The 27,146-nt window shown below is 51.0% G+C and overlaps 1 protein-coding gene and 1 long non-coding RNA gene across 7 annotated transcripts; one reads left to right on the top strand and one right to left on the bottom strand.

Moving 5' to 3' along the window:
- Positions 1–1,835: 1,835 nt before the first annotated feature.
- ZNF746 (zinc finger protein 746) lies at positions 1,836–23,359 on the top strand. Of its 6 annotated transcripts, none has more exons than XM_065939362.1 (7): positions 1,836–2,068; positions 5,037–5,336; positions 5,460–5,541; positions 7,065–7,178; positions 18,230–18,421; positions 19,206–19,331; positions 20,686–23,359. In XM_065939362.1, exons 1-7 carry the CDS (start codon positions 2,045–2,047, stop codon positions 21,735–21,737), a joined length of 1,890 nt encoding a protein of 629 aa, XP_065795434.1. In that variant the 5' UTR covers positions 1,836–2,044; the 3' UTR covers positions 21,738–23,359. The 6 variants fall into 6 exon arrangements, with proteins under 6 accessions (XP_065795434.1, XP_065795431.1, XP_065795430.1 ...); XM_065939359.1 differs by having other exon boundaries at positions 20,683–23,359; XM_065939358.1 differs by having other exon boundaries at positions 5,421–5,541.
- A 29-nt stretch (positions 23,360–23,388) lies between these two features.
- On the bottom strand, positions 23,389–26,493 carry LOC136170845 (uncharacterized). Its single transcript, XR_010663701.1, has 3 exons — positions 25,831–26,493; positions 24,680–24,834; positions 23,389–23,495 (listed from the first exon to the last, which is right to left on the bottom strand). It is a non-coding gene; the product is annotated as an uncharacterized lncRNA (long non-coding RNA).
- Between the last annotated feature and the right edge of the window lie 653 nt (positions 26,494–27,146).

The raw sequence follows: 27,146 nt of genomic DNA, 5'->3' as shown, positions 1-27,146 counted from the left end.
CACCCTTGGTACAGCGGATGGGTTATTTGGGAAGGAACGACGATATGGAAGAAAAGCTAAAAGGAAAAGAAAAAAAAAAAGGTAAAGGACTCCGGGGCAGATTCCAGAACATTCTCCTGCAGTGAGTTGGGTCGACTTTGCCTGCTCAGGAATTTCCTCCAAAAGGCCAAAGGGTGTTGGGGCTCCAATCGGGAAACCCCTATCCCCTATCACACTCCCACATTTGACAGGCAGGGTTGGGGGTGGGGGGTCGCACATCAGAAACCAGCTGGGCCAGCATCAGTGAGAAAAAAGAAAGTCAGGCACCCGAAAAGACCTCCTGCAAAGGCAACCCTGTGAGTAAAGTGTCGCCTCCCCACCCCCGCTCCTCCTGGGGAGAGCCCACCTTCATACACAAAGCACGCAAGCGGGATGACCCCTTGCGGTGTGTTCAGCTCCAGGTGAAGGTGAGAAAACAAAGGGCGCCTTAAGGCCCGGGGCGGCCAGAGCCGCAGCCCTGCGGAGTACCGAGCACGTGGTGCGCAGGTCCCTCTCCGCCGAGTCCGGTTTAGAGGAAATGCTGGGCAGCAATGCATCTGCACGGCCACACGGGGGCGTCAGTCAAAGGCGCTTTCCGTCCGCCCGCTCCCGTTCGCCTTTAGAGGAGTTGTGCTACTGACTTATTTTTCTCTCCTTGTTTTAAAAATACAATTCTTGTCATTACAAAATATTTTTAAAACATTACTGTCGTTACTACAAAACGTGAAGCATTTAAGTTAGAAAATGCATTAAAATGGCTTGTGGTCTGATTGTTAGAGAACTACTTAAAACCATATGCTTCCAAACCTTCCAATGATTATGTAATCATGATACACCCAATATATATTATATACATAATATATAAACTTATATAACCATCCTTGCCAGACTTCTCTTAAAATGTCAGGAACATCTTCCCTTACCAACTTCTTGAGCGAAATAATTTCAGGTATTGGTGGTGTGTTCTGTTGTCCACTGCATTAAAAAACATTTTTATAGGTCACCCAGACGTTAGAGAAAGTTGCAAGCGCTGCCTACCGGGATATAGTGAGCTATATTCCTATCGCTGGAAGGACGTTTTTCATTTCAACTCGAAGGTGAACAGGAGGGACGGCTGGCCAAGGAAGTGAACACGCAGAAGCCCCGAGTGCGGGAGCCAGGACCCAAAGCCGCAGAGGCGACGTGGCTGCGGCCCCTGGGAGACGGCGCGGGCCTCCCGGGGCTGGCATGGGATGGGGGACCCGGGCGGCTGCCGTCGCCGCGGTCACCGGGAGGGCGGCCCGGCTGGTCCCCGCAGCGGGGAGATTCTTTTCGGTCGCCGAGTCCCTCGGGACACAGGGGGACCGAAGCCCGAGACGCTCGCTGCCCCGCGGGCAGGTCGGACGCTGAGTCCAGGCGGCGACTCTGCGCGCGCGCCCGGCCGCGGCCGGTGGGTCCGGGCGTCGGGGAATCTGGGGATCGGGGTGTCGGCGGGGTGGCGGGCCAGTTGGCCGGTAGATCGAGGGAGCCGGAGAATCGGCGGGCCGGTGGATCAGGCGGCCGGTGAGTAGGTGGGTTGGCAGGGGCCGGGGGTCGGAGTGAAGGGGAGTGTGGGCAAGTCGGCGGGGCGGGGGTTGGGGGAGTCGGGGACTCGCTGGGCCGGCGAGCCGGGCAGCGTCCGGGGGCTCGGCGGGCAGGCGGGCCGCGGGGCGGGGCGGGGCGGGGCGGGCGCCGCGCCTGCCGTTCGCCTCTCCGGGCTGCAGGTGGGGCTGTGCGGCCGCGCTGCCTCCAGGAAGCCTCACGGGCCTGCGCCGGCTCCCAGGATGCAGTGTGGACCGGCCGGGCGCTGACGGCGGCGGCGCGTCTGCGGGCGGAGCGGCGCGGGCCGGCCAGCGAGGAGCGCGGCGACGCGGGCGGGGACGGCGGGGCCGGGCGGGCGCCGCCTGCGGAGAGGCCGGGGGCCGGCCTGCGTGGGGCCGCGCGGCGGCGGCGGAGGCGGCGGCGGCGGCGGCGACTTCCTCCGGGCCGGGCCGGACAGCGCAGGGCCATGGCCGAGGCGGCCGCGGCTCCGGTAAGGGCGGCCCGCGCGCACGGACGCGCGGACTCGGGGGCCCCCGGGGTGGCCGGGGCCCAGCACACGGCGCCGCAGGCCCTAGGGAGGGGCTCCGGGGGCCGGTCCGGGCCGCCGGGCCTGGGGCTCCGGGCGAGCGGGACGCAGGGTCCGCCGGGGCCTACGGCGCCCGCCCGCCGGCTGGGCGCTCCCCCAACACACCCCGTTCCGGGCCGAGCCTGAGCCGGGCGGAACCGGCCGTCCCCGCACCGCAGGCCGCCCCTCGCCGAGTTCCTGCTGTCTCCCAGGGCTTCCTGCCCCCGCCCCATCCGCTGCCCCCCCATCTCCGCGCGCGCCCCCCACCACCACCCCGCGTCTCCTTTCTCTGCCCACCGCTCGCTACCCCCCAGCTCCCCCCAGCGGCCTGGTGGCACCTGGGAGGTGTCCGGAGCGGCCGCGACTCCGCAGGCACCGAGTCCCCCCTCTGCGCGCCCAGCTCCTAGGGTGGGGGGGAGGTTCGGGGCGGGAAGACAGCTGCTCCCCCCGGTTTCGTAGAGGCAGGCGCGGCACTAGCCGTTAGGCGTGATTTTGTCCTCGCAGCAAACCTGGGGGCGGGGTGGGGGGGTAGGTCCTCACTGTCGTGAAAAAACCCGAGGCCTAGAGAAGTTAACTTGCCCAGGATCGCACAGCCGGCAAGTGCGTGGGAAGAGAGGGTCTCTCTGTGTGCTGGGACACTCGGCGCCTCGGGGCGGACAGACAGGTACACTTGCTGATGGCGAAGGAAAACGCGAAAGAGGCAGGGGAGGGCACCGTCCGGGCCTGGGCTGCTGAGATGCGAGCGGGGCTTGCAGGCGAAGGCTCGGGTTTCATCAGCCTGTGCGCGGACCCGGTGGAGCTTTTCCGATAGGAAGGAGGCTTGGACACGGAGAGGCGGGCCCCGGCCGGCGTGTTCGAGGAGGAGTCCGTTTGCCTGGAAAAGGCGGTTTCGGTAGGGAGGCAGAGGGAGAAGAGGCCGCAGGGAGAGTTGGAAGGGGTGTGAGGGCTTGGACTGCACCATCCCGGGTGGGGAGCCACTGAAGGCTTTGGCCGTTCTCTTCCCATCGGCTCCCAGGCAGAGAGTTTCCGCTGCCCTATCAGGAGCCTTGAGGCCAGCCCCTTGTCGTCCGCTCACCCCTCAGTGAGGAGAGGGCCTTGAGCAGTGGCCTCCTCCCATCAAATACTGTGGACGCCTTCCAGGAGGCTCCCTGGGCCCCCGTTAAAATGTCAGAAAACTGGGCGGTGCCTTTGTTTACAAGGTCAGTGTTTATGCAAAGGCCCTTTTCTTGCAACACGAAGATAATGATAATGGCAGTCGGATGCTCTTGGAGGTTAAGTAGGATTTTAGGGGATACTGAGCTGGGCCATAAAGTGAAGACACTTGTTAGCGATTGGGGCCCTGTGTCGGCGACGGGTCACCAGAGGAGGACCAAGGGGAAGGGAAGAAATCTGGCCCCGCGCCCAGGGGCGCCTGGCACTCAGAGGCAGGTCTGACCCAGCCCAAGGTGCCAGGCCCATGCTGTCCCCACAGCCTCAGGGCAGAACCACCTATCTCTTGAGCAAGAGACCCGCCCACATCCAGTTGTTTCTCTGCCAGTCCAGCTCCTCCCCATCCTTTGAGATCAGTCTTCCTTCTTCAGGTCAGAGGTCATCAGTCCAGCAGCCTTCCAGACAACCTCAGGATCCTGGATGCTCTGTTCTCGACAGTTTTTCAAACCTGCTTTCAAACTGTCTTGTCACTGTTTTCTGAGGTGTCCACCCATCTCCTGATTCTCAGCAACTGTCTAAATGAATCCTCACTGGTTTCTATGAGTCACTTTTTAACTTTGCTGATAGTCACCAGACATTTGGTTAGCAATGGTTTTTAGAGTGTTGTAAGGTACCATTGATCCTCAGACACTGCCAGAAGGTATAAATATCAGGTCTTCCTCCCTGACCCATGGGTCCTACCTTCAGATGTGTGTGTGTGTGTGTGTGTGTGTGTGTGTAGGGGGTGTCTAGTGTTCCAGCCCACCCAAAGCAAAATGTGCCAGGCAGGTCACTGTGACCGGCAGGTCACTGGGGAGCCTCCGTGTCTTTACGATGGTTGCAGCACATATAAAGTCTAACCTGATGGCGAATGTTTACCTTCCTCACCTGTCTGTAAGGTGTGTCACTGATCCTGGGGCAGCACCAAGAATATCTGAAACTGATTCTCCCCTTGGGAGGGGTAGAACACAGAGGGAAAAAGTCAGTCTCACCAGGGCAGGGCACTCGTGTGGGATCGGAGTCTTAACTCTTGGCTGGGGATGGAGGGGGGAGATTTGCAGTCATGATGATTTTTAGTTTGAGGGGGGTAGTGACTGGGAAAGGGACAAAATCAGATTGTCCTAAGGTGGAGAGGAATTGGTCACTGGATTTCTGTGTTTATTAAAGAGACACGAGATGCTTTTTTAAAAGAGCAGTTGAGCAATGCTCGTGTTTGTGTCGTTTCAGTGAACCAGCTGTTTTTTTTTTTTTGCTAGGTCATCGTCAATAGACAGATCCTGTGCGGTTATGATGGGAGGTGCTGGCTGGGCGCTAGTAAACCTGCAGTTTACTATTTCTCCACTAAAACACACCAGTAGCTCGCAGTCACTATTTATCTAGCACAGTTGCACCGCGCGCCTTCCGTGGGCGCCTCAGTGTGCTGTGAGCAGACAAAGCACTGCCTTCAGAGGCGGAGGCGGGAGGTAACTGTACAGGGTGCTGAGTGCCGTGACTGGGGTCTCCACAAGTGGGCTGCAGAGGCCTGGAGGGTGCCCACCCAGAGGAGCTGACCCCCCAGGCGGAGGTCCGGCCTGGACACCCCCATATCCCGCCATGCGCGCTACTACCCCTTCCCAGCCCAGCTCCCTGATGCCTCGGGGAGAGGTTGCTCACGGAACACAGCAGGTGGAATGATTGATGCTGGTCTCTTCTCTGTTTCCAAAAGATTTCTCCCTGGACAATGGCAGCCACAATTCAGGCCATGGAGAGGAAGATCGAATCGCAGGCCGCCCGCTTGCTTTCCCTAGAAGGCCGAACGGGCATGGCCGAGAAGAAGCTGGCCGACTGTGAGAAGACGGCCGTGGAGTTCGGGAACCAGCTGGAGGGCAAGTGGGCCGTGCTGGGGACCCTGCTCCAGGAGTACGGGCTGCTGCAGAGGCGGCTGGAGAACGTGGAGAACCTGCTGAGGAACAGGAACTTCTGGATCCTGCGGCTGCCCCCCGGCAGCAAGAGCGAGGCCCCCAAGGTAAGCCCTGGGCACCGGGGGTGGGACAGCCCGCGGCCCCTGCCGTCGGCGTGCGGGTGAGCCTGCGTGACCCTGTGGTTCCAGGTGCCCTTTAATGACGTGGCTGTGTATTTCTCTGAGCAGGAGTGGGGCAAGCTGGACGAGTGGCAGAAGGAGCTATACAAGCACGTGATGAGGGGCAACTACGAGACGCTGGTCTCCCTGGGTAAGGCATGCGATTCATTTCTTGGTTAAATGTGATTTAAGGAGGTCTCAGGGCTTCCCTGGTAGCGCAGCTGGTAAAGAATCCGCCTGCAATGCAGGAGACCCCAGTTTGATTCATGGGTCGGGAAGATGCTCTGGAGAAGGGCTAGGCTACCCACTCCGGTATTCCTGGGCTTCCTGGACAGTAAAGAATCCACCTGCAATGCGGGAGACCTGGGTTTGATCCCTGGGTCAGGAAGATCCCCTGGAGGAGGGCACGGCCACCCACCCCAGTCTTCTTGCCTGGAGAATCCCCATGGGTAGAGGAGCCTGGCGGGCTACAGTCCCTGGGGTCGCAAAGAGTCGGACATGACTGAGCAACTAAGCACGGGCAGCATAGGGAGATCTCACCCTCTTTCTTCCTGCTGGTGGTTTTTTATCACAAGGAACGTAAATCACTGGGACCCTCGACCATGGACAGTTATCTCCCTCCTCTTACTGAAGTTGAGCCCGGGGTGACTGAGTCAAAGGCTGTCTTTTGCCTGGTGAAGTTCACAGGTTGCCAAACCGAGAGGCATGGCAGCCTCTCTCCTAACCAGGCCCAGAGCACAGCCGTTTCTGTCTCTTGCTGAGACCTGGAGCGGAGAAGTCCCCTCCGACTTTCAGATCTTGTATGATCAGTCCCTGTCTGAGCAGGCTTTTGCTCTCGCCGTCTTTTACTGAGATGTTAGGCCTTGACTGAGGAGCAGACGGGCAGACCAGACTTCTCATAGCCAGTGCTGCCCTCGTACCTGGAGGCTTCCCCGACCCTGGGGCTGCCGCCGCTACCCTCATGCAATACCCCCAAGAGGGCCTGGACTCTTTCTTCTGGACTTAGTACCTCTTCGGATGGTGTCTGTGTGACTGCAGGTCTGAAGGCAACAAGGCGTGCTTGTGAGCAGGAACAGGGTGAGGTTATATTCCGGTTTCCAGGAAGGCACTGCTTCTTAGGGGCTTCCCTGGTGGCTCCGTGGTAGAGAACCCACCTGCCAGTGTAGGAGATGCAGGTTTGATCCCTGGGTCAGGAAGATCCCCTAGAGAAAGAAGTGGCAACCCACTCCAGTCTTCTTGCCTGGAGAATCCGATGGACAGAGGAGCCTGGAGGGCCACAGTCCACGGGGTTGCAAAGAGTCAGACGGCTTAGCAACTAAACAACAACAACTGCTTCTCCACCCGGAGACCCTATATCAACGTGTCTTATGCTCAGCACCGTGTCTTGGGCCAGATGAGGCTTTGTTTTGGGGACCTTCCTGGGCCTTGTAGGACGGCCATCAGCCTCTTGCTGGCAGATGCCAGTGGCGCCTCTGCCCCGTCCCAGTCTCAGAAAAAAAAAACATCTCCGACTTTGACCAGTTTCGCCTGGGAGACAGACTCACCTGTGCTTGAGAGCCGCCGCCCTATACCAATCAAGAGGTGTGGTTTCTAGGCCACCTTGGTTTCCCGGGCTGCCTGTCCCCACCTCTTGAGTGGAACGTGGCCAAAGCTAACCCTTCTGTCCTTCCTCAGACTATGCCATCTCCAAGCCCGAGGTCCTCTCCCAGATCGAACAAGGGAAGGAGCCGTGCAGCTGGCGTCGCGCTGGCCCCAAGGTTCCAGATGTTCCCGTGGACCCGAGTCCAGGTGAGGGGTGGGGATGGCCGGGGAGACAGCAGGGGGTCGGATGGACCCAGGGGAGGACAGCCAGGGCAGGCATGACCTTCTTTCCAGGGAGAGCCGAGGAAAAACAACAATGCTCTAAACCTGAGTTTTCTTATGACCTTTAGCACGTTCAGCTTCCCAGTAAGGAAACAGGTAGCAAACCTAGTATTTAGGAAAGAGATGGTGCACGTGGCTTGGAATCAGGGGAAGAGGGAGCAGGACGCAGACAGGAAGGTAGAAGGTCATGAAGACAGGATTTAGTTCATTCATAGCTTTTCAAAGAGTCAGCCTTGCCTCCACCTGAGAGCCAGATTTCACTGAAACCCATTAGCAGTCACAGAACATTGACCCATTAGTCATGTTTCAGTCCGACCAGAGCCACCGATTTATTTCAGGTGAATCTGGATACCCGACACCACGGTCTCAGGTTTTCCTGGGCCAGTCAGCACCTTTGAAAGTTAAGGGAAGGACAGGTGGACACATGAGAAAAGCCCAACGGCTGACGGGAAGACCTTGCTGGGCCGGGGGTCCGGGACAGTCTGTCCTTAAGCAAGGAGACCCTCCATTCCCTGCAGCCTCAAGCCAGCCTCCTCCCAAGACCCCTCGTCTGTCTGCACCACCTGCCTGGGGCTTTCCTTCTTGTCTGAACACCTGTCTTAGTAAACAGTCTTAGGTGTTTAGTTTGTGATTTATGAAGTGTGCCTTCCACGTGTGCCGTTATCACAGTTCGATTTGCCCTTTCCCAGGGGCAGGCTGTGCCCAGGAAGCATTCACCAGCCTAGGTCAACAAACGTTTTGAGAATCTCCCAGGTGCCAGGGACCGTGCTGAAAGCAAGACCTTGATGAAGAGCAGAGTGCTGCCTGGGTGGGGAAGACAGTGAGGACACACGGACAGCCAGCTGCCCCCCAGGGTGGGAGCTGCCCTGTAGGTCTGTTTTATTGCATTGACGACCTCCGTGGGAAGGCCTCCCTGGCCTCTCCAGCATGCTGAGAGAGTGAGATAGGGGCCTGGAAATGTGGCGGCTTCCGGCGAGACCCCCCCCACCATACCCCCTCCGGGCACTCACCTTCGTCTGCGGGCACCCCTGCCAGGTGGCCCCTCATCCCCTCCCAGCCTGGTCCCTGGCTCACCCTCCCCATCTCTGGGCTTGGTGCAGCCCCTCGACAGACCTCCTCTCCACCTCTCTGTAACCCCGAAGTCCTCCCATGGTGGTGCTCTGTGGAACTCAGTCCCCAGCGAGCACCCTCCCCTCCACTGGGCACCAGGGTGCTTCTCCTGCTTCTCCTCCTGCCTCTCCTTTGCCATTGCCGGGCCCCCCTTTTCTGAGCTATCGTCATTGAGGTGCCCTTAGCGCGCGCCATCCCCCCCCCACACCCACACCCTGTCATCCCGGCGGGTGCTCTCACTGAGACCTCTTCCCTGAACTCTGTGGGGTCCGTGTCCCCGTGGACAGCTGACGGACATCCTGTTTGGAACACGTGCCTCGCCAAGCTCCTTGTCCGCCATCAAAACCCTCTCCTCCCAGGCGCTCCCTCCAGCAGCAAGCAGCCTCCATCCTCCGCTGCATCCCCAAACCCAGGGTCATCTCTGACCCTCATCCACACCTGTCTGCCCCGTCGGGGAAACCCTGCTAGCACTGCCTGAGATTCTCAGGCCCCTGGTTTCCTGCGTAGCCTATGGCAGGTACTTCCTGCCCGTCTCCCTGGCCCTCCAGGGTCTGCTCTCCCGTGTTACGGCAGACAGCCCTGCTGGCTTTGCACCGACTCGAACCTTGGGCTCTTCCCGCCGGCCCCCACTCCCTGCCCCAGCCTCCATGCTGTTCTCCCAGAGCGCCACACTGGGCCAGGCTCTGTTTGCACCTGGACCTGCCTTCCGCCAGGCGTGCTCTCCAGATACTATTTTATATTCACTGGTTTTATGGGGACAAAGATATTATTACGTATGTAGAAATACAATATATTTCGTATTTATAGAAGATACATGTTTCATATTTATAGATTTGCTTGTCTGGTAACCACCCCCACCTTCGTTAGGATATAAATCTCAACAGGATAAGAACTTCTATTGATTTTGTTCATATAATCATTCTGTGCTCCTAGAATACTGCACAGAGTATATATATATAGCACAGAGTAGGAATTTAATATTTGTTGAACGTGTACCGTGTTTCATCATTTGTGTGTGTGTGAAATAATATATTTCTGATATAATCTAAATTCCTTTTCAGATCTCTCAGTCTCATTCCTCCCCAGGGTAACCAGTTCTCCAAAAGTCAATGTCTCTCCTCTCTATCCACATTTTAAAACTTCTATTATGTATATACGTAGCCATAAGCAATACAGAATATGGTTTTGTGTATCTTGAAAACATCACATAAATGTCATTATATCTATCAGTACTCTGTATTTCATACTTATCTCTGTTGATGCATATAAATCAAGTTCATTCATTTAAAATGGATGCTCAGTATTCCAAAAGCAACTATATCTCAACTTATTATCCATCCCTCCCCTGAGTTGCGCGTGAGTGGTTTCTAATTTCTCACCGTCACAAGTGGTAGTCGAGTGGACATTCAAAGGCGTCTCTGTGTCCCAGTGCCGGTGTTCCTCTAGGGAGCAGAGCAGGAAGGGCATGCTGGCTGGCACCTCTGCCTTGCCCTCAACCACAGATCACCCACCCTCTGGTTACGTGGGCGTCCGTGCTCACCAGCACTTGGGGGTGCCTGTCTTCTTACTTTCTTGCCCACGTTTCAGAGTTAGATGTTTGCCAGTCTGATGGAAGTGAAATGGTACCTTGTTTTAATTTGCATTTCCCCAGCTGTGAGTGGAGCTGAGCACCTTCTTCAGATGGTTATTTGGTTTCTTCTCCAGTGAATTATCTTTTTCTGTTTTTCTGCTGTTGTTTTTCATTATCTTACTGATTCAGGACCTGTTTATATCGTTTTGGATATGAACCCTTTATCTGTTATTTGCATTATGGATTATCGTCTCCCAGGCATGGCAGGTCTTTTAACTTTGTAGTCCTTGGGTAGGAGTTTTAATTTTTGGCAGAGTCATTAATGCCAGTCTTTGCCTTTACGATCTGTGTTTTTTCTGCCTTAAAATATCCTTTCCTGCCTCCCTCTAGTTTTGCTTTTCCCTTTAAAGTCTTTAATCCAACTAGAATTCATATGTGTGTAAATTGCGAGGGAGAATTTTTTAAAAGTTTCCCCACAAGACATCTGATTTACCAGCACAGTTCACTGGATATTCTTCCTTTTCTCCATGTGTAATGTCTGTTCCATCATGAACCAGATTTCCATATATGCACGCACCGTTTGTGTCTTCACTCATTTCTTCTGTCTCTATCTCTGTACCAGTTCTCACTGTTTTTAGTTTCATAATAAACCTTGAAATCTAGTAGACTACATGTTCCCTACTTCTTGTTCTAAACTTTTCTTGGCTATTCCTGAACCTTTGTTCTATTATATGAATTTCAGAATCTTTATGTCAAGTTCTCAGAAATCCTCTTGGAATTTTAATTGGAATTGCATTTCCTCTATAATTTCACTCCTGGAGAACTCCTGTCATTGCAATATGGAGCCCCCTTATCCACAGGAAGACTTGTTTATTGTCGCCTTCTGCATGCGCCTGCATAAGGCTTTAACGCTTTTCTCCTGATCGTTGTTTCTATTGTGGATGAGATTTTTAAATTAATTACATGTTTTAAATAGTTGTTGCAGGTGTGCACTTATGCCGTTGACTCTGTTTAGTGAAAGAAAACATTTTCTCAACCTCTCATTACGCCTAATGACTTGTCAATTTAGATTCTCAGGTTTTTTTATATAGACAGTTGTGCCATCCATGGATAGCACAAAAGTTACCTCTTCTTTCGAAATTTTCTTAATTTTATTTTTCTGGTTTTTCAGTGGGTATAGGACATGGTTAAATATTAATAGCAGCCGTGATAGCTGGCATCCTTGTCTGCAGAGTTTCAGCATTTAGGGTGATTTTTTTTGCCATAGGCTTTTTGTTTGTTTTTTAATTGGGGGATAATTGCTTTATAATATCGTATTGGCTTCTGCCAATATGAATCAGCCACGAGCATATGCATGTCCCCTCCCTCCTGACCCCCCATCACCCTCGCCACCCCACCCCTCTAGGTTGTCTCAGAGCACCAGGTTGAGCTCCTGTGTCACGCAGCGAACCCCCACTTGCTGTCTGTTTTACGTGGTGACGTATGTTTCCATGCTTCTCTCGCAACTTGTCCCTCCCTTTCCTTCCCCCACTGTGTCCACAGGTCTGTTCTCTTATGTCTGCCTTTGCATTGCTGCCCTGCAAACAGGTTCATCAGCACCATCTTTCTAGATTCCGTATGCATGCGTTAATATACAGTATTTGTCTTTCTCTTTCTGACTCACTCTGTGTAATAGGCTCTAAGTTCATCCACCTCATTAGGACTGACTCAACATCTCTCATTACTAGAGAAATGCAAGTCAGAACCACAATGAGGTATCACCTTGCACAAGTCAGGATGGCCATCATTAAAAAATCTGCCGTAGACTTTTCAAGATAACTATTAAAGATGTTTCCTTCCACTTCTGGCTACGGTTTTTAATCCTGAACAAATTTGTCATATTATACCAAGTGCTTCTTTTTTAAATATTGTTTTATTTCTTTCATACGTTGTTACTGTGTATTATATAACATAAGAAACACATACAGAATAAATATACATAACATAAAATACATAAGTTGAGAGAACAATTAGTCAACATCCCCCATATTCCCAACTTCTAGCATAAGAAATAGATCATAACCAGAATCTTCCAACCTTCCAGAACCCACTGTCCCTCCCAGACGCCACACCCTGCCTTACTCTTCACAGATAAACAGAAATGCAGACCTCTGAGATCAGTCCCTTGCTTTTATTTGCCTTTTTATTACCTGTGTATATATTCCTAAGTGACATTATTTAGGAGAAGGCAATGGCACCCCACTCCAGTACTCTTGCCTGGAAAATCCCATGGATGAGGAGCCTGGTAGGCTGCAGTCCATGGGGTCGCCGAGTCGGACATGACTGAGCAACTTCACTTTCACTTTTCACTTTCCTGCATTGGAGAAGGAAATGGCAACCCACTCCAGTGCTCTTGCCTGGAGAATCCCAGGGGCGGGGGAGCCTGGTGGGCTGCTGTCTATGGGGTCGCACAGAGTCAGACACGACTGAAGCGACTTAGCAGCAGCAGCAGCAACATTGTTTAACCTGTTTTTGAACCTTCTATGAATGAGATCATACTATATATATATCTATTCTTCTTTAACTTGTTTTTTTCATTTGACTTTCATGTTTTTGAGAGTCATCCACGTTGATGTAATATAGCTGTAGTTCATTCCTTTTCATGATTTCCACCACTTTATAGTTTGTATTTTTGAATATAGCACACAATGCGTCTCTTCCTTCTGCTGTTGATGGGTGTTTGTGCTGTTTCTAACTTTCTTGCTTTCAGGAACAACGCTGCGGTGGAAAGTCTTACGCATGTGTTAGAGTTTCTCAAGGTAGAGACTGGGCCGCAGAACTGCTGGGTTGTAGGAAAGTGCGCGCTCGGCTCTTCCGGTAACGTCTCATTGTGCTCTGAAGCAGTAGTGCACCCCGTCCTCAGCCCTAGAAATGCCGTCCATTTTAATTTCTGCCCATCTGGTGGCAGTGAAATGGTTTAAAATTTATAGTTTCAAATGTGTATTTTCCTAATTAATGAGATTGAACATTACATCCTCTGTTTATGGGCCACTTATCTTTCCTCTTCTGTAAAATGCCCTATGCCTTCTGTACACTTTTGTTTTCCCCTTCCATATTGATTTATAAGAGTTCTTTACTGTTCTGAATATTAATTTTTTTGCTATATCTATATATATATATATCTTCTCCATTTACAGTAGACTTCCCAGGTGGCTCAGATGGTAAAGCATCTGCCTACAATGTGGGGGACCCGGGTTCGATCCCTGGATCAGGAAGATCCTCTGGAGAAGGAAATGGCAACCCACTCCAGTACTCTTGCCTGGAAAATCCCATGAACAGAGGAGCATGGTAGACTACAGTCCATGGGGTCACAAAGAGTCAGACACAACTCAGAGACTTCACTTTCACTTTAAAGAACAGATGCTTTTTATTTTAACATACCTGGACTTTCTGATTTTTAACCTTTACGGTTTGTCCTTTTTATGTCTTAAGAAAATTTCCCCTACCTCATGGTCATAATACACCATCTTATTTTTCTTCTAAAATGTTGCCTTTCATGGTCAAGTTCTTAATCCATCCAGAACAGACTTTTATGGCCACAGGAGGTTGGAACCCTGGTACTTTTTCACTGGCACTCTGGGCTTCCTTTGTCCTTTCAGGTAAACGTCCTATTGCTTTTTCAAATTCCATGAAAAATCCATTTGGGATTGTGGTTGGAACTGCACTCATTCTATTAATCATTTTGGAGAGAACTGACCTTTTTACTACACTAAGGGTTTTATTTGTGAAGATCGTTAAGTCCCTCCATGCAGCTCGTCTGTAACGTCTCAGCGAAGTTTTATAACATTTTTTCGTTATATCTTCTATTCCTCCATTCTTTGCATGTTTTGAATGGCTGTTGTCAGTGGTGCCTTTTTTTAAGGTGCATTTTCTGTTTGTTGCTGGTGTGTGCTGGGGTCGTGGGGTAAGGGAGCATCCTCTCCCAGTGCTTTTTCTCCTCTGACAGGGCTCGGTTATGTAACATTTCACTGTCTCCCACACAGTTAGGCATCCCCCCAGGGACGCACCTTGTCGGGGAGTTTGGGAGCAGGGCTTGGACATGCACAGTCCCTGCCCACCCTTCTTCCCTTGGGCGGCAGGCCGCCCCCAGCGACATGTTGCTGTACTGGGGAAAGCCTCCTCCACCATGGTCCAGTAGGTGACTTCCTGATCCAGGGTCAGTACTGAGGACCCCTCTTGCCACAGATAAAAGCTGCATCCCTGTTTATCAGTTATAAGAAGAGTTTATCCTCACCAGCTTCCTCTTGGGTTTTAGTTCTCTGACTGTTAAGATCCATGACAGGGAAGAAAAATGGTGATTGCTGTGCTCCCTTAAAACCCTAAGAGTAAACGAAAATGCAGTTGTCTTTTATTGATATTTCTAAGAACTTTGCTTGAATTCTCATTAGTCCTAGTAACTTTTCTAATAATTGGTGATTCTCAGGTTTTCTAAAAAGATCATCCTATCCCCTATGAGTAATATGAATTTTTTGTTTTCAAACCCTTATGCTTAGTTTTCTGTTGTTTTATTGTGCTGGCTGAGAACGCCCAGAAAATTCTTATACAGAAGTGATGACAACAGGTGTCCATTTGCTTCATGATGTTAAAGAAGATGCTTTTTGACTTTTCACACTGAGTCTAATATTTGTTAAAGATTTTGTTGATCAGTGTCATTTATCAGGCTAAAAAAGTTTTCTCTATTTCTGGTTGACTAGATATTTCTAACAAGAATAGCTGTTGAATTTTTATGGAATGCTGTTTTGGTATCTATTGAGATGATTATAGGCTTCCCTAGTGGCTCAGATGGTAAAAAATCTGCCTGCAATGCAAGAGACTTGGGTTCGATCCCTGCGTTGGGAAGATCCCTTGGAGAAGGGAATGGCTATCACTCCAGTACTCTTGCCTAGAGAATTCCATGGACAGAAGAGCCTGACAGGCTACAATCCATGGGGTTACAAAGAGAGACAATTATATGATTATTCTTCTTTAACCTCCTAGAATGGTAAATTACATTATTTTTCTAATATTGAACCAACCTTGCAACCTTGGGGAAAAGTCTAAGTTACTCATGATCCTCTATAAACAGTGCTAGACTTAATATGCTAAGTATTTTGTTTAGAATTTTGGAATCTTTCTTCATGGGTGAGCCTGGCCTATACTTTTCCTTTCTCAGACTGGCTTTGTCTGGTTTTTATATTAAAAATAAAAGTTATGATGCATTCCTTCTTTTTTTAATTTGCTCGTAGAGTTTGTGTAATATTGGAGTTATCTGTTCTTTGAATGTTTTTCTTTCTGGGGGGATTTTTATCTATATAAATTCTTTAATACTTATAGGACCTTCTATTATTTTTAGTTAGTTTGGAAGTTATGTATTATTTCTATTCTTTTAGAAATAATCTGGAGATGTTTATCTTCTAAAATACACACTTGTTATTTGTGAGTGTGTGTGGATCTGGTGATGATAAAAACTGTTGTGTGGGTTTGTATACGTGTTTATATTTGCCTGAAAATGTCCTTCTTCCATTTCTACATTTGAAGGCCATAATTCTAGTTTGACTGTTAGCTTCTCTTAGCCCTTTGAAGATGATTTGCTAGCCAATATTCTTGCGGGTAATCTTTTTTCCCCTGCCTTTTGGGTATCAGTCTTGGTGATCTGCAGTTTCACTAGAGTATCTAGGTGTGAATTTCTCTTTCTTTATCCTGCTCCAATCACTGATATTTTTCAACAAGTTGGGAAGTTTTGCAGCACTGTCTTTGTGAATACTGCCTGGCCCCATTTCCTCTGCTTTCCTATTCTGGAACCGTTCACATCGGTTCATAACTTTGACCTCTTCCCATCTTCCTCTCCGTCCCTTCACTGAGCTCTGAAACATCTCTTCTGATCTTTTCTTCTAATTGGTTCACCTTGCTCTATCCAATCGTTTCCGTTCTGTTGTTTAACCTCCAGGTTGGGTTTATAAATCTCAATTATTTTATGTTACAGCTGTTTATCCATCCCTTATTCATTACACTCTCGCTCCCCCTATTTATTTCTGTGAGTGTATTAAACTTCAGATTCTGTGTATGAGGTTTTTCATGTCCAGTCTTTGTGGTTTGTATTCTGCAGCTAATGATTTCTGATGGGCTGAGGTGACTGGTTTTCCTGTTGAGGTGGTGGTTTATATTTGGGGGTTCTTTAATGCCTGAGAGCTATTTAAAATGCTGTCCTGAGAATCTTTGTCTGCCTCAGCTGGTCATCAGGTCACTACAGTCTCAGGCCTCGAGGTTTTGGGGCCACGCTGTCGTGTGAGGCCCGGCACCAGAAACCCTTGAGCACCCACCTGGGCTGTGTCAACACCTGGGGAGACTGTTCATCCCATTCAGCCAAGACCAAAGGCCAGAATGGGCAGGCTCCTTCCACAGGGCAGGTTTTCACCTTTTTTAGTGCACTGGGGATGTTGCCTTTTGGGCCCAGTTTTATGTGTGTGGTGGTGGTGAGGGGTCTCCAGTCCAACCTCCCATCCTGCTTGAGCCCCAGGCTTCTCACAGGTGGGCCCAATCCATCACAGCCCAGCAGAGAGTGGGAAACGCCTGGCAATTTACCATGGTTGACCTAGGCGTTCTTAGAGGTCATCCATGCTTAAAAACTTTGGGGGTTTTACACTAACTTTGGGGGTTTTACACTTTACCCATCATTTTTGATATTGCATACTGAGAAGAGTTCCTCTGCACAGCTAACCAGTCAGACAGAAACATTAGAGGTGAGTGTTGCCTCTGTGTCCGTTGAAATGATTGTATGGTTTTCTCCGTTAATGTTTGTGAGTTGTGTTACTGCATTTTTCAGGAGTAGCTTCTCCTTGAGTTCTCAGGATAAATCCAGTTTGTTCTTAATGTATTGTCTTGTTTTATTTTTTGAAAACATATCACTGGACTTGGGGTGGGAGGTTTTAAAAAAAAAGAAAGAAAACATATCACTGGGCTTGATTTGTAAGTCTTTCATTTAGGATCTTTGCACATCTGTTCATAAATGATTTTATAAATTGTTTCTCTAGTATAAATTGTGCCATGAAAATTATACTAGCCTCATAAAATGAGTTGAAAGCGATTTTCCCCTAGCACTTTGAAGATATTTTCTTCTTACAGAAGATGTTATCTCTTTCTCTCTCAGTGTTGTGCTCTGGACTGTTTCCCCAGTTCCATCTTCTGAGTCACTAAGTTTCTCTGCAACTGTGTTCATTTTGTTGTTAAGCCAGCCATTGAGTTTTTCATACCCGTGACTGCTTTTGTCATTTCTGGAACGTCTGTATGGTTCTCTGCCTTTTTAAAAATAATTTCCTGTCCTTGCCTTAGAGAGTCTTCCTTCATTTCTTTGACTGTTTTAAACATACATATGCTATTGTATCCTTCTGTCCATTCTTTTTTTCCTGCAGTTTGTGGGAGTGAGTTCTGCTCACGCTCTCTGTGGCTCTCGTGCCGGTTGGCTCCACTTCTGGTTTGCAGGTTTAGTCTTTAGTAGGGGCCCCGGAAGGCCTGCCTTGTGGGAATGCCCTGATGGGCAGGCTTGCATTTGCCTTGGTTTGGATTTCTCTTGGGTTGCCATGGTTTTTAGCCAACTTTTCTGTGAATTTCTCAACTTAGGCCTTCTACACCATATGGGTAGTATGAAGTTTCTAATTTTTTAAAATTTCTTCTGGATGGCTTTCCTACCCATGGCCCTGGGCAAGCTTGCCTTTCCTCGTAGATGGTCTTAGTCCCCATCTCCCCAACAGGACAGAGCTTCATGGCTGCCAGATGATGCAGGCAGCTCAGCCCTGCTGTCTCCTCACTTGGACATCAAAGCCCAGCCCCTAAGGCCTGCATCCTGTTTCAGCAACTCTAGTTGGCTTCTCGCTCAAACTCTTTTTTTGACTTTGTGTTCTTCCTTTGACTCTTATATATCTGGACTTTTTCTCTTGTGCTCTCGTAAGTACATGTGTATGGGTAAGGTGGTGGGGACAGGGGGTAGATTTTATGTGTGTTTAAAATGAGAACAGGACCTCCCTGGTGCAGTTCAGCCTTGCTTATGGACCAGAGATCCAGCCCTGAGCATGGGTTCTGTCTCCCTGCCTGACCCATGTGCTCCATACCATCTGACCACGTGCTTTGCCTAGAAGGCCCCGCTGTTCCTCTTTGAGCTCCTGCCTTCCCTTCCCACCAGGCTCTTTGACCTTTGCAAGGCCCTGTGTGCCTTTCCTGGGCTGGAAGTATGTCCACCCCAGGGCTGCTGATGCTGTCGCTCACGCATTCTCTGTTTTCTCAGGCTCAGGGCCCCCAGTTCCTGCCCCTGACCTCTTAATGCAGATCAAGCAAGAAGGTGAGCTCCAGCTCCAGGAGCAGCAGGCTCTGGGTGTGGAGGCGTGGGCAGCCGGACAGCCAGATATCGGGGAGGAGCCATGGGGCCTCAGCCAGCTCGACTCCGGAGCAGGAGACGTCTCTACCGACGCTGCCTCTGGTGAGTGGCTGAGGCTGTGAGCAGACAACGGGAAGCAGATGTAGAGACTGAGGGCAAGGTCTGGGAGGAGGAGTTCCTGGAAGCACCGCGGCAGGGCTGCGGGCTCTGGAACATCTAGCCTGACTAGTTTAGGTTCCCCACCTCAAGGCAGGGGTTGCTGCAGATGACATCTTTCGAGTCCCTCTTGGCTCCGAGATGCTCTTGTCCTGGTATTTCTCTGCTTCACTCTCACCAGCCACACCCCTGTTCTTCTTGTCCCAGCACTGAGCATTTAAATCACCAGCTGCCTCCTAAGAGGGGCTGTATGGAAGTAGAGAACTAATAGGGTTGCCAAGGGGGTAGGAACGGGGAGGTGGTATGAACTGGGAGACTGGGAATGACGAGTATACACTATGTATAATAGACAGCTAATGAGAACGTACTGTGCAGCACAGGGAATTCTACTCAGTGATCTGTGGTGACCTAAATGGGAAGGAAATCCGAAAAAGACAGAGTATGTGTACACGTTTAACTGACTCACTGCTAACACAGCAGAACACAACATGGTAAAGTAACTATACTCCAAAAAAAATTAAAGAAAAAAAAGGGTGGGGGTGCTGTATGACAAGAGTCAGTGACATCTGTGTTTCCTGGTGCCTCAGAGAAGGGGGCAGAAGCGGGTTCAGGACAGGTGGGGCCATGATGCTCGGGCGGGAAAGCTGCCGCGGCTGGGGTCCCCGGGCACCTGCCTCCCTGCTCTTTCCCTGACCCACCCGCCCGCCCGCCTGCTCTCTCTTCACTGCAGGCGTCCACGCCAACTTCTCAACCACTATCCCGCCCACCTCCTGGCAGGCCGACCTCCCTCCCCACCACCCCTCCTCCGCCTGCTCAGACGGGACGCTGAAACTCAGCACAGCCGCCTCCACAGAAGGTACGGGGTATGGCGGGAGGACCGGAAGTGCTCGTGGAGAGCCGGAAGTGCTCGTGTCTGCCTCTGAGGCGCCCGACCCGCCAGCCAGGAGGCATTTCGAGGCCAGTGATCCGAGAACTCTATGCAGTCTGGCCTTTCTCTCCTTCCAAGTTCTTAGGCTTGAACAGCCTTTCTTGAGAATGTCCATGTTTCCCACAGTTCCTTTCTTCTATTATTAACCAGTCAGTCCTGACAGGCTGATCCCTTGAGAGAATATATACCTCTTGCCCAGACCCAGCAATCCTGGCCCCTCACTGGCCTGGAAAAGCCAAACCCAACCGGAACCAATTCTTAGGTATTAGCACTACCAAAGACAGAGGCCCACCAGCTCAAATTGGAAAGAACTGCCATCAGTTCAGTTCAGGCTCGCAGTCGTGTCTGACTCTGTAGCCCCATGGACTGCAGCACGCCAGGCCTCCCTGTCCATCACCAACTCCCGGAGTTTACTCAAACTCATGTCCATCGAGTCGGTGATACCATCCAACCCACTCATCCTCTGTCGTCCCCTTCTCCTCCTGCCCTCAATCTTCTCTAGCATCAGGGTCTTTTCAAATGAGTCTTTTCAAAAGAACTGCCATATTTATGTATTAATTTTCTGTTCTGTTTTGAAAACTAGTTAGCTGTTACTTCAATAATTTCTATCATATTTTAACACCCCAAATTGTGCTGAAAGCCTAGATCTCGGATATAAAACTTGAAAGTGTGAAATTCAAGTACATTTAAGTAAAACCAAACATTACTGTTTCATGAATATTTTTATCATTAGCTAGTTGGCTACATTTACTGAATGCTTGCTGCATGGAAAACAACATGCTCAGTGCTTTCACATGTGCCGACTGGTTTAATCTTCATGCAACCCTGTGGAAAAGGGTATTCACAGAGGAGTTGCAGCTGCTCTTTGGGGAGCCAGGGTCCAGTCTCAGATGTGCCTGAGCCCAGCTCTGTGCATTCCCACCAGTGGTCTCAGTTCCTTGGAATGGCTTCATGATTAGCCTTACTGGCCAAAGTGATAATGGGATATAATGAGGAGATGGAATTGTTCCTTACCTGTGGTGAAGGCTCTAGAACAAGGTAAGCAGATATGATGGTTGCTTTACCTGTAGAGAAAGTTCTGGAACACGATGTCCTCACCCACAGTTTGAGGCAGTTGCCTGACCACCTGGGGCACCTCTGCTGAACTGGATCCTGAGACTTGAAGATTAGGGCTCAGAGTGGCCATAGTGGGGCTGAATATCCAGATGAAAGTATCAGATCTTCCCTTTCTAAGCAGGAAGGGGGACAGAATGATACCTGGTCTTTCTGTCTTTTTCAGCAGATGTAAAAATTGTGATAAAAACAGAAGTCCAGGAAGAAGAGGTGGTGGCCACACCAGTGCACCCTACTGACCTAGAAGCCCACGGGACACTGTTCGGACCAGGCCAGGCCACAAGGTTCTTCCCCAGTCCTGTCCAGGAAGGAGCCTGGGAGAGCCAGGGCAGTTCGTTCCCCAGCCAGGACCCTGTGCTGGGGCTGAGAGAGCCTACCCGGCCCGAGCGCGACCTGGGTGATCCCAGCCCCGCAGTGACCCAGGATGAGACCCCTCCAGGAGACTGGCTCTTCGGGGGGGTCCGGTGGGGCTGGAATTTCAGGTGTAAGCCTCCTGCGGGCCTCAACCCGAGGAGCGGGCCCGAGGGGCTGCCCTTCTCCTCCTCCGACAATGGAGAGGCCGTGCTGGACCCTGGCCAGGCCCCGAGACCCTTCAACGACCCCTGTAAATACCCCGGCCGGACCAAAGGCTTCGGCCACAAGCCAGGCCTGAAGAAGCACCCGGCGGCACCCCCAGGGGGGCGGCCGTTCACGTGCGCCGCGTGCGGGAAGAGTTTCCAGTTGCAGGTCAGCCTGAGCGCGCACCAGCGCAGCTGCGGGGGCCAGCCCGACGGGGTGCCCGGGGCAGCGGGCGGCGCGCGTGACGGCAGCGGCCTGCGCTGCGGCGAGTGCGGCCGCTGCTTCACGCGGCCCGCGCACCTCATCCGGCACCGCATGCTGCACACGGGCGAGCGGCCCTTCCCCTGCACCGAGTGCGAGAAGCGCTTCACCGAGCGCTCCAAGCTCATCGACCACTACCGCACGCACACGGGCGTGCGGCCCTTCGCCTGCGCCGTGTGCGGCAAGAGCTTCATTCGCAAGGACCACCTCCGCAAGCACCAGCGCAACCACACCGCCGGCGCCAAGCCGGCCCGCGGCCAGCCGCTGCCGCCGCTCCCCCCCGCGCCCCCCGACCCCTTCAAGAGCCCCGCCGCCAAAGGACCCTTGGCCCCCACGGACCTCGTGACCGATTGGACTTGTGGCCTGAGTGTCCTGGGGCCCACCGACGGTGGGGACCTCTGAGCCCCGCGCGGCCGCCCAGCCCTCGGGCCCCAGGAGGCCCCGGTATAAAGAGTCGCCTCTCCAGATGGCCGGGCGGCGTTGCGCAAAGCCTCGAAGCCGGACAGACAGAGCCTGGAGGGGAAACCGGATTCCCATTTGCTGAACTGCTCACTGGAGCAGGAGAAACTCCCAGACGGCCCAGCTTCCACCTCTAAACAAAGTAGAATTCTCTGATTGTGAAACTGAGCAGCATAGAATCTTAAGTAATTTAATTACGAAACTTTTTTTTTTTTTTTTTTTAATTCTTGGAAGACAAAGCTGGAAAATAGTTGTAGCACCAGTTTAAACTTTAACAGTGTACCTTTGGTTTCTGGATTGCGTGTGTGTTGTGGGCTGTGTCCTTACGGAGTCTTGACAGAGCCGCCGGGAGCTTGGCTGGCCGGGGATGTGGGCGAGGAGGCACTCGGACCTCCCTGGCCCCAGTGACCCCTGGGGGACGGGCCGGTCTCAGAGCGCACACAGCCCCAGGGGAGTGGAGACCCGGCTCTTCCTGGGGCCAGCAGGGCACCGTGGACGTTCAGTCGCAGCTCGGGCGCAACGACGACTGAGCCGGAGCGGCCCGGCGTCTCCCAGCACCTGTAAAGGCCCTCCGCACAAGTGCCGGCCCTGCCGCCGGCACCTGCCGCCCCATGGCCCTGGGGCGCACGTGACTCGGGGCCTCGTGATGGAGGGCTGTTTGAAGACACCGGTAGGGCTGCAGAGGTGAGGCGGGGGGTGCGGGGTGGAGGGTGGCGGGAGCAGAGCTGGCCACAGAGCCTGGCCTGTCGAGCCCCCCACGGGGGCTGCCGTCCTCCGCTCCAGCCGGATGCTTCCTTTTCTCCTCGTGTGGTGTCTTCTCCCTGTCCAAACACCTCTGCTCCGAATCTCATTTGATCGTTCCTGTGACCTAGTGAAGCACCCAGAGGAGCATCCTTTCCCGTAAGAGGGGAGGCAGAAAGTTAACTCCGAGGGGGGACTCAGCTCAGCCTCGCGCGCCCTGCCTCCGTGTGCACATTGAGTGCAGACAGCTGGCAAGAGCCTCGGGTCAGCCTTGGCGCGCGGTTCATCCTGGACCGGCAGTCTGGGGGAGGACAGCTTTTCGCACTGCCCTCTTAAAAGATTTGCCCCCTAACTGCCCAAGCAAGAAGTGGTCAGGCCTCACACTTCAGCTGAGCCGCGGCCTGTGACCGGTGGTTGCTCTTCCTTCCCCTCCCACCCCAGGGACGGAGGCAGGGCTTGCTTGCCCCCTGGCTGGCTGGCATCTTAAAAGAAGGTGGAGTTAGAAATGGGCTCAGGTTTCTTGATCCCACCTCAATGCTGTCCCTGCCACACGAGTATCCATTCCGGTTTTGTTGAGGCAGACGCTGGTTCCTTGACCCCACCAGGATCTCCTTTCCCAGTGAGGACAGGGAGACCACGGCTCCTGTTCATTCAGCTCCCTTGTGTGTACTTTTATTAGGCAATAGACTAGTTAAGAAAATTGTTTCTATGTACTGTATATTTTGTACCTGTTTACACTTCTAATATTGATATAACTGATATTTTGAAAAAAAAAAAAATGAAGAGGAGACATCCTGTTAAAAATAAAACCTAACCAGCACCGAGGCGGTTTGGTGGGTTCCATTCTTAAACCTGGTCTTTGGCGCTGGTGCCTCTGCATGCATCACCCGCGGTCACCTTCTTCTGTACCGTCCTTCTGCTCAGGGTCAATGGGCCCAGGGAGGCAACTGTTCCTGAGAGCTGGGATGGGAGAATCCAGAGAAGTTTGGCTTTATGGAGATAAAACTGACATCCGAGAGAAAGTAAAGCCACATCCAGTCCCTTTGCTTCAGGATATAGTCATGGTTTTTGTCACTGAGTTTAATATAACATGATATCATGTACATGAAGATGGGAAGGAAAAAAATTGCAGAATATCAAAGAAAAACTGAAGCTGGATGTTTTCTCTGCGTCTTTTCTTGGCTGGGCAGAGGCCAGGAAAGGATCCTGGGCGCCTGTAGTGGCTGTAACCCTGATCTTGGAGTGAAGTCTACCTGATGGACTTGAGCCAGGCTGGCTGACACCCGTATTCCCACCAACCAGAGTTGACAGTTGTTAGCAATCCTATCTCATGTTTTGGTTACACTCTCTTGTTTTGATCATTGGTTTTTTTAAGAAAATGAAAATATAAAATAAAAAAAATCCACTCGTTTGTCACTGAGGGCATGGGAGGCAGAGAAGAGGAGTGGAAGTCATCTAGACCCATGGTGAGATGGCGGGAACAGGCCATGGCATCTCTTTCCTCCTCAGCAGCTCTGACCTGTCTCCTGTGCTTATGGCCCACCCTGGCCCCCACTGGCCATGTCTCTAGTGCTTGGAAGTCAACCGGGACACTTCTGGTGTCTGCCCAGCTCGTGGTGCCTCTCTTCCACCACCACGCCCTCACCCATCCTCACGGGGTCCTCATATCCCCCGACCTACACGCTGCATGCCTGTTAGGCTAGAACCCCATGGCTCATGGATGGACGACTCCTACGTTCTGACTTGGGTGCAGTCCCTAGACAGAGGGCATGGGAGGAAAGGATTTAGGTAGTGGGGAGGGGAGATGGAGTTAGTTCAGTCTCAAGACTTCCAGAAGGGGGCACTCAGTCAGTCAGGGAGACCAGACAGGCACTGTGGAATGGGGGCCCCCAGTATGACTCCCAAAGGATTCCTGGGAACCCTTCTCTGCTGCTACTCTAGGAATCCCACTGAGGCCCAAGCACAGTGGTCCTTTGTATTAGTTTCCCACTGATGCTTTAACAAATTACCGCAGACTTCGTGGCTTGAGCTAACTTAAATGGCTTAAACCATTACTGGCGGTCAGAATTTCAAAATGAGTCCCATGGAGCTAAAGCCAAGGGCTGCATTCCTTCTGGAGACTAGAGGAGAATCCATTTCCTCACCTTTTCCAGCTGCTAGAGGCTACCTGCATTCCTTGGCTCATGGCCTCTTCATCTTCAGAGAGAATCACTCCAACTTCTGCTTCTGTCATCACATTTCTTTTTGACTTGAATCCTCTTGCCTCCCTCTCATAAAGCCTCTTGCAATTTCCTTGGGCCTGCCCAGATAATCAGAAATGAGCTCTCCATCCAAAGATCCTAATTTAATTACATCTGCAAAGTCTCTTTTGCATACTGTAAGGCCACACAGCCACAGGTTCTGGGAATTACAGTGTGAACAGCTTCCCAGATCTCAGGACAGCCCTCAGCACCTCTCCAAGGCCAGGCCAAATCCTCCTGGGATGCTCAGGTGTCTTCTGGCATTGAAATAACGTGCCAAAGTGAGAACATTTGAGATTCATCATCCCCAGTCATTCTTTCATCCTGGCCACCCTCTGTTCCCCATCAAAAGGTACCCATCTGCTGCCTGCCTCCTGTTGACATCTTTCTTTACCTTCATCTTTCTACAACTTTGTTCTCATTCCTAGGCTTCCAAAAATGGTCCCCATCGCTTCCAACTCTCCATTGTTAAGCAGTAGTGCTACATCATTGTCATGTTTACAGGCAGACTGAGGACAAGGTGGGTCAGCTGCACCTTAACCACTTCAACAGCACCAAGACCCATGGAGACTGTGCTGGCCATTACTCTTCTATGTCTCCCTCCTGGGAAGATGTCCCCTTCTAATGTTCCTGTCACCTTGTCTCTTTTTCTCTGTTTATCAGTCCTTCTTCCACATCAGCAAAGGCTTGCCAGAAGTCCTTCTGGGCAAGTCTGTGATACTGACCCCATCCTGCCCTGCTGCTTCCCTCACATAGACCAGGGTGACCTTTCTAACTGGGAGATGTGATCCCTCTCATTCCCAGTTTAAAGTGCTCCAGTGACTCCATCACCTGCATTGAGAATCTAAACTTCAGTGCGGCAACTCAGCTGGCTCCTTCCCTGCCCCATCTCCTGCAGCTCCCCTTGCATCTGACCTTGCAGGTAAACCAAACCCACCTACCCTTCCCAGAGCATCATGCTGCTCCTCATCTCTGCAAGTGCTGTTCCCACTGCAGACCATGTCCTGCCTCCCTTTGCCCCACCGCCCTCATCCACTTGGTGTATCCCTTCTTACCCCTCAGATCATGGTGTCACCCAGCCTTCCCCAGTCTGCAGGTGGGATTAATGCCTCCCCTGTTTTCCATAGACACTTGCTCAGACACCATCTGTCATCTCATTGGACGCTCTCCATATCATGTGTTCCTGGAAACAGTATAAAGGCATATGTGTAAAAATGAAGCAATAAAAAGATGCAACCAACAAGGGGGTAATTCCCAAATTATGCAAGCAGCTCATACAGTTCAGAAAGAAAAAAAAAAAGAATCAGAAAATGGGCAGAAGACATAAGTAGACATTTCTCCAAAGAAGACATACAGATGGCCAACAATCACATGAAAAGATGCTCAACATCACTAATCATTAGAGAATGCAAATCAGAACTGTAATGAGGTACTACCTCATACCTGTCAAAATGGCCCTCATCAAAAAGTCTACAAATAATAAATTTTGGAAACAGTCTGGAGAAAAAAGAACCCTCCTATGCTGTTGGTGGGACTATAAACTGGTCAGTCACTATGGAAAAGAGTACGGAAGTTCCTTAAAAAAAACTAAAAATAGCTTACCATATGATTCAGCAATCCCATTTCTGAGCATATAACCAGAAAATGCAAAAAGTCTAATTTGAAAAGATACATGTACCAGTGTTCACAACAGCACTATTTATAATAGCCAAGACATGGAAACAACCCAGATGCCCATAACAGATGATTGGTTTAAAAAATGTGTTATAGATATACAATGAAACATTACTCAGCAGGAGAAGAAGGGGGCAACAGAGGATGAGATAGTTGGATGGCACCACCGACTCAATGGACATGAGTTTGAGCAAACTCTGGGAGACACTGAAAGACAGGGAAGCCTGGAATGCTGCAGTTAACGGGGTCACAAAAAGACATGACTTAGCGATTAAACAACAACAATAAAAAATAAGGAAACACTGCCATTTGCAGCAACATGGATGGACCTAGAGATTATCATACTAATCAGAGAAAGACATATACTGTATGATATCACTTATATGTGGAATATAAAAAAATGATACCAATGATTTTATTTACAAAACAGGAGTCACAGACATACAAAACAAACTGTTACCAAAGGGGAAGAGGTGAAAAGACAGAAAGTATGAGCATGGGATTAACAGATGCAGGCTACTATACGTAATACAGATGAGCAAAAGATTTACTATAGAGCAAAGGGAACTATATTCAATATCTTGTAAGAACCCATAATGGAAAAATATCTGAATCACTTTGCTGTCACCTGAAACTAACACAATACTGTAAATCAACTATACTTCAATTAAAATAAAAAAGAAGCAATAGACTTATA

The sequence above is a fragment of the Muntiacus reevesi genome, chromosome 6, assembly GCF_963930625.1.
Source record: "Muntiacus reevesi chromosome 6, mMunRee1.1, whole genome shotgun sequence".
Lineage (NCBI taxonomy): Eukaryota > Metazoa > Chordata > Mammalia > Artiodactyla > Cervidae > Muntiacus > Muntiacus reevesi.
The sequence above is the reverse complement of the archived record's forward strand: the minus strand, read 5'-3'. Positions and strand labels throughout refer to the sequence as shown.

Bases quoted from the DNA above. Each gene is read 5' to 3' on its own strand.
- ZNF746 (XM_065939357.1), top strand. From the start codon at position 2,045: ATGGCCGAGGCGGCCGCGGCTCCG. The intron at 2,069-5,036 runs GTAAGGGCGGCC...TGTTTCCAAAAG, and splicing joins CCGAGGCGGCCGCGGCTCCG to ATTTCTCCCTGGACAATGGC. The intron at 5,337-5,420 runs GTAAGCCCTGGG...CTGTGGTTCCAG, and splicing joins GCAAGAGCGAGGCCCCCAAG to GTGCCCTTTAATGACGTGGC.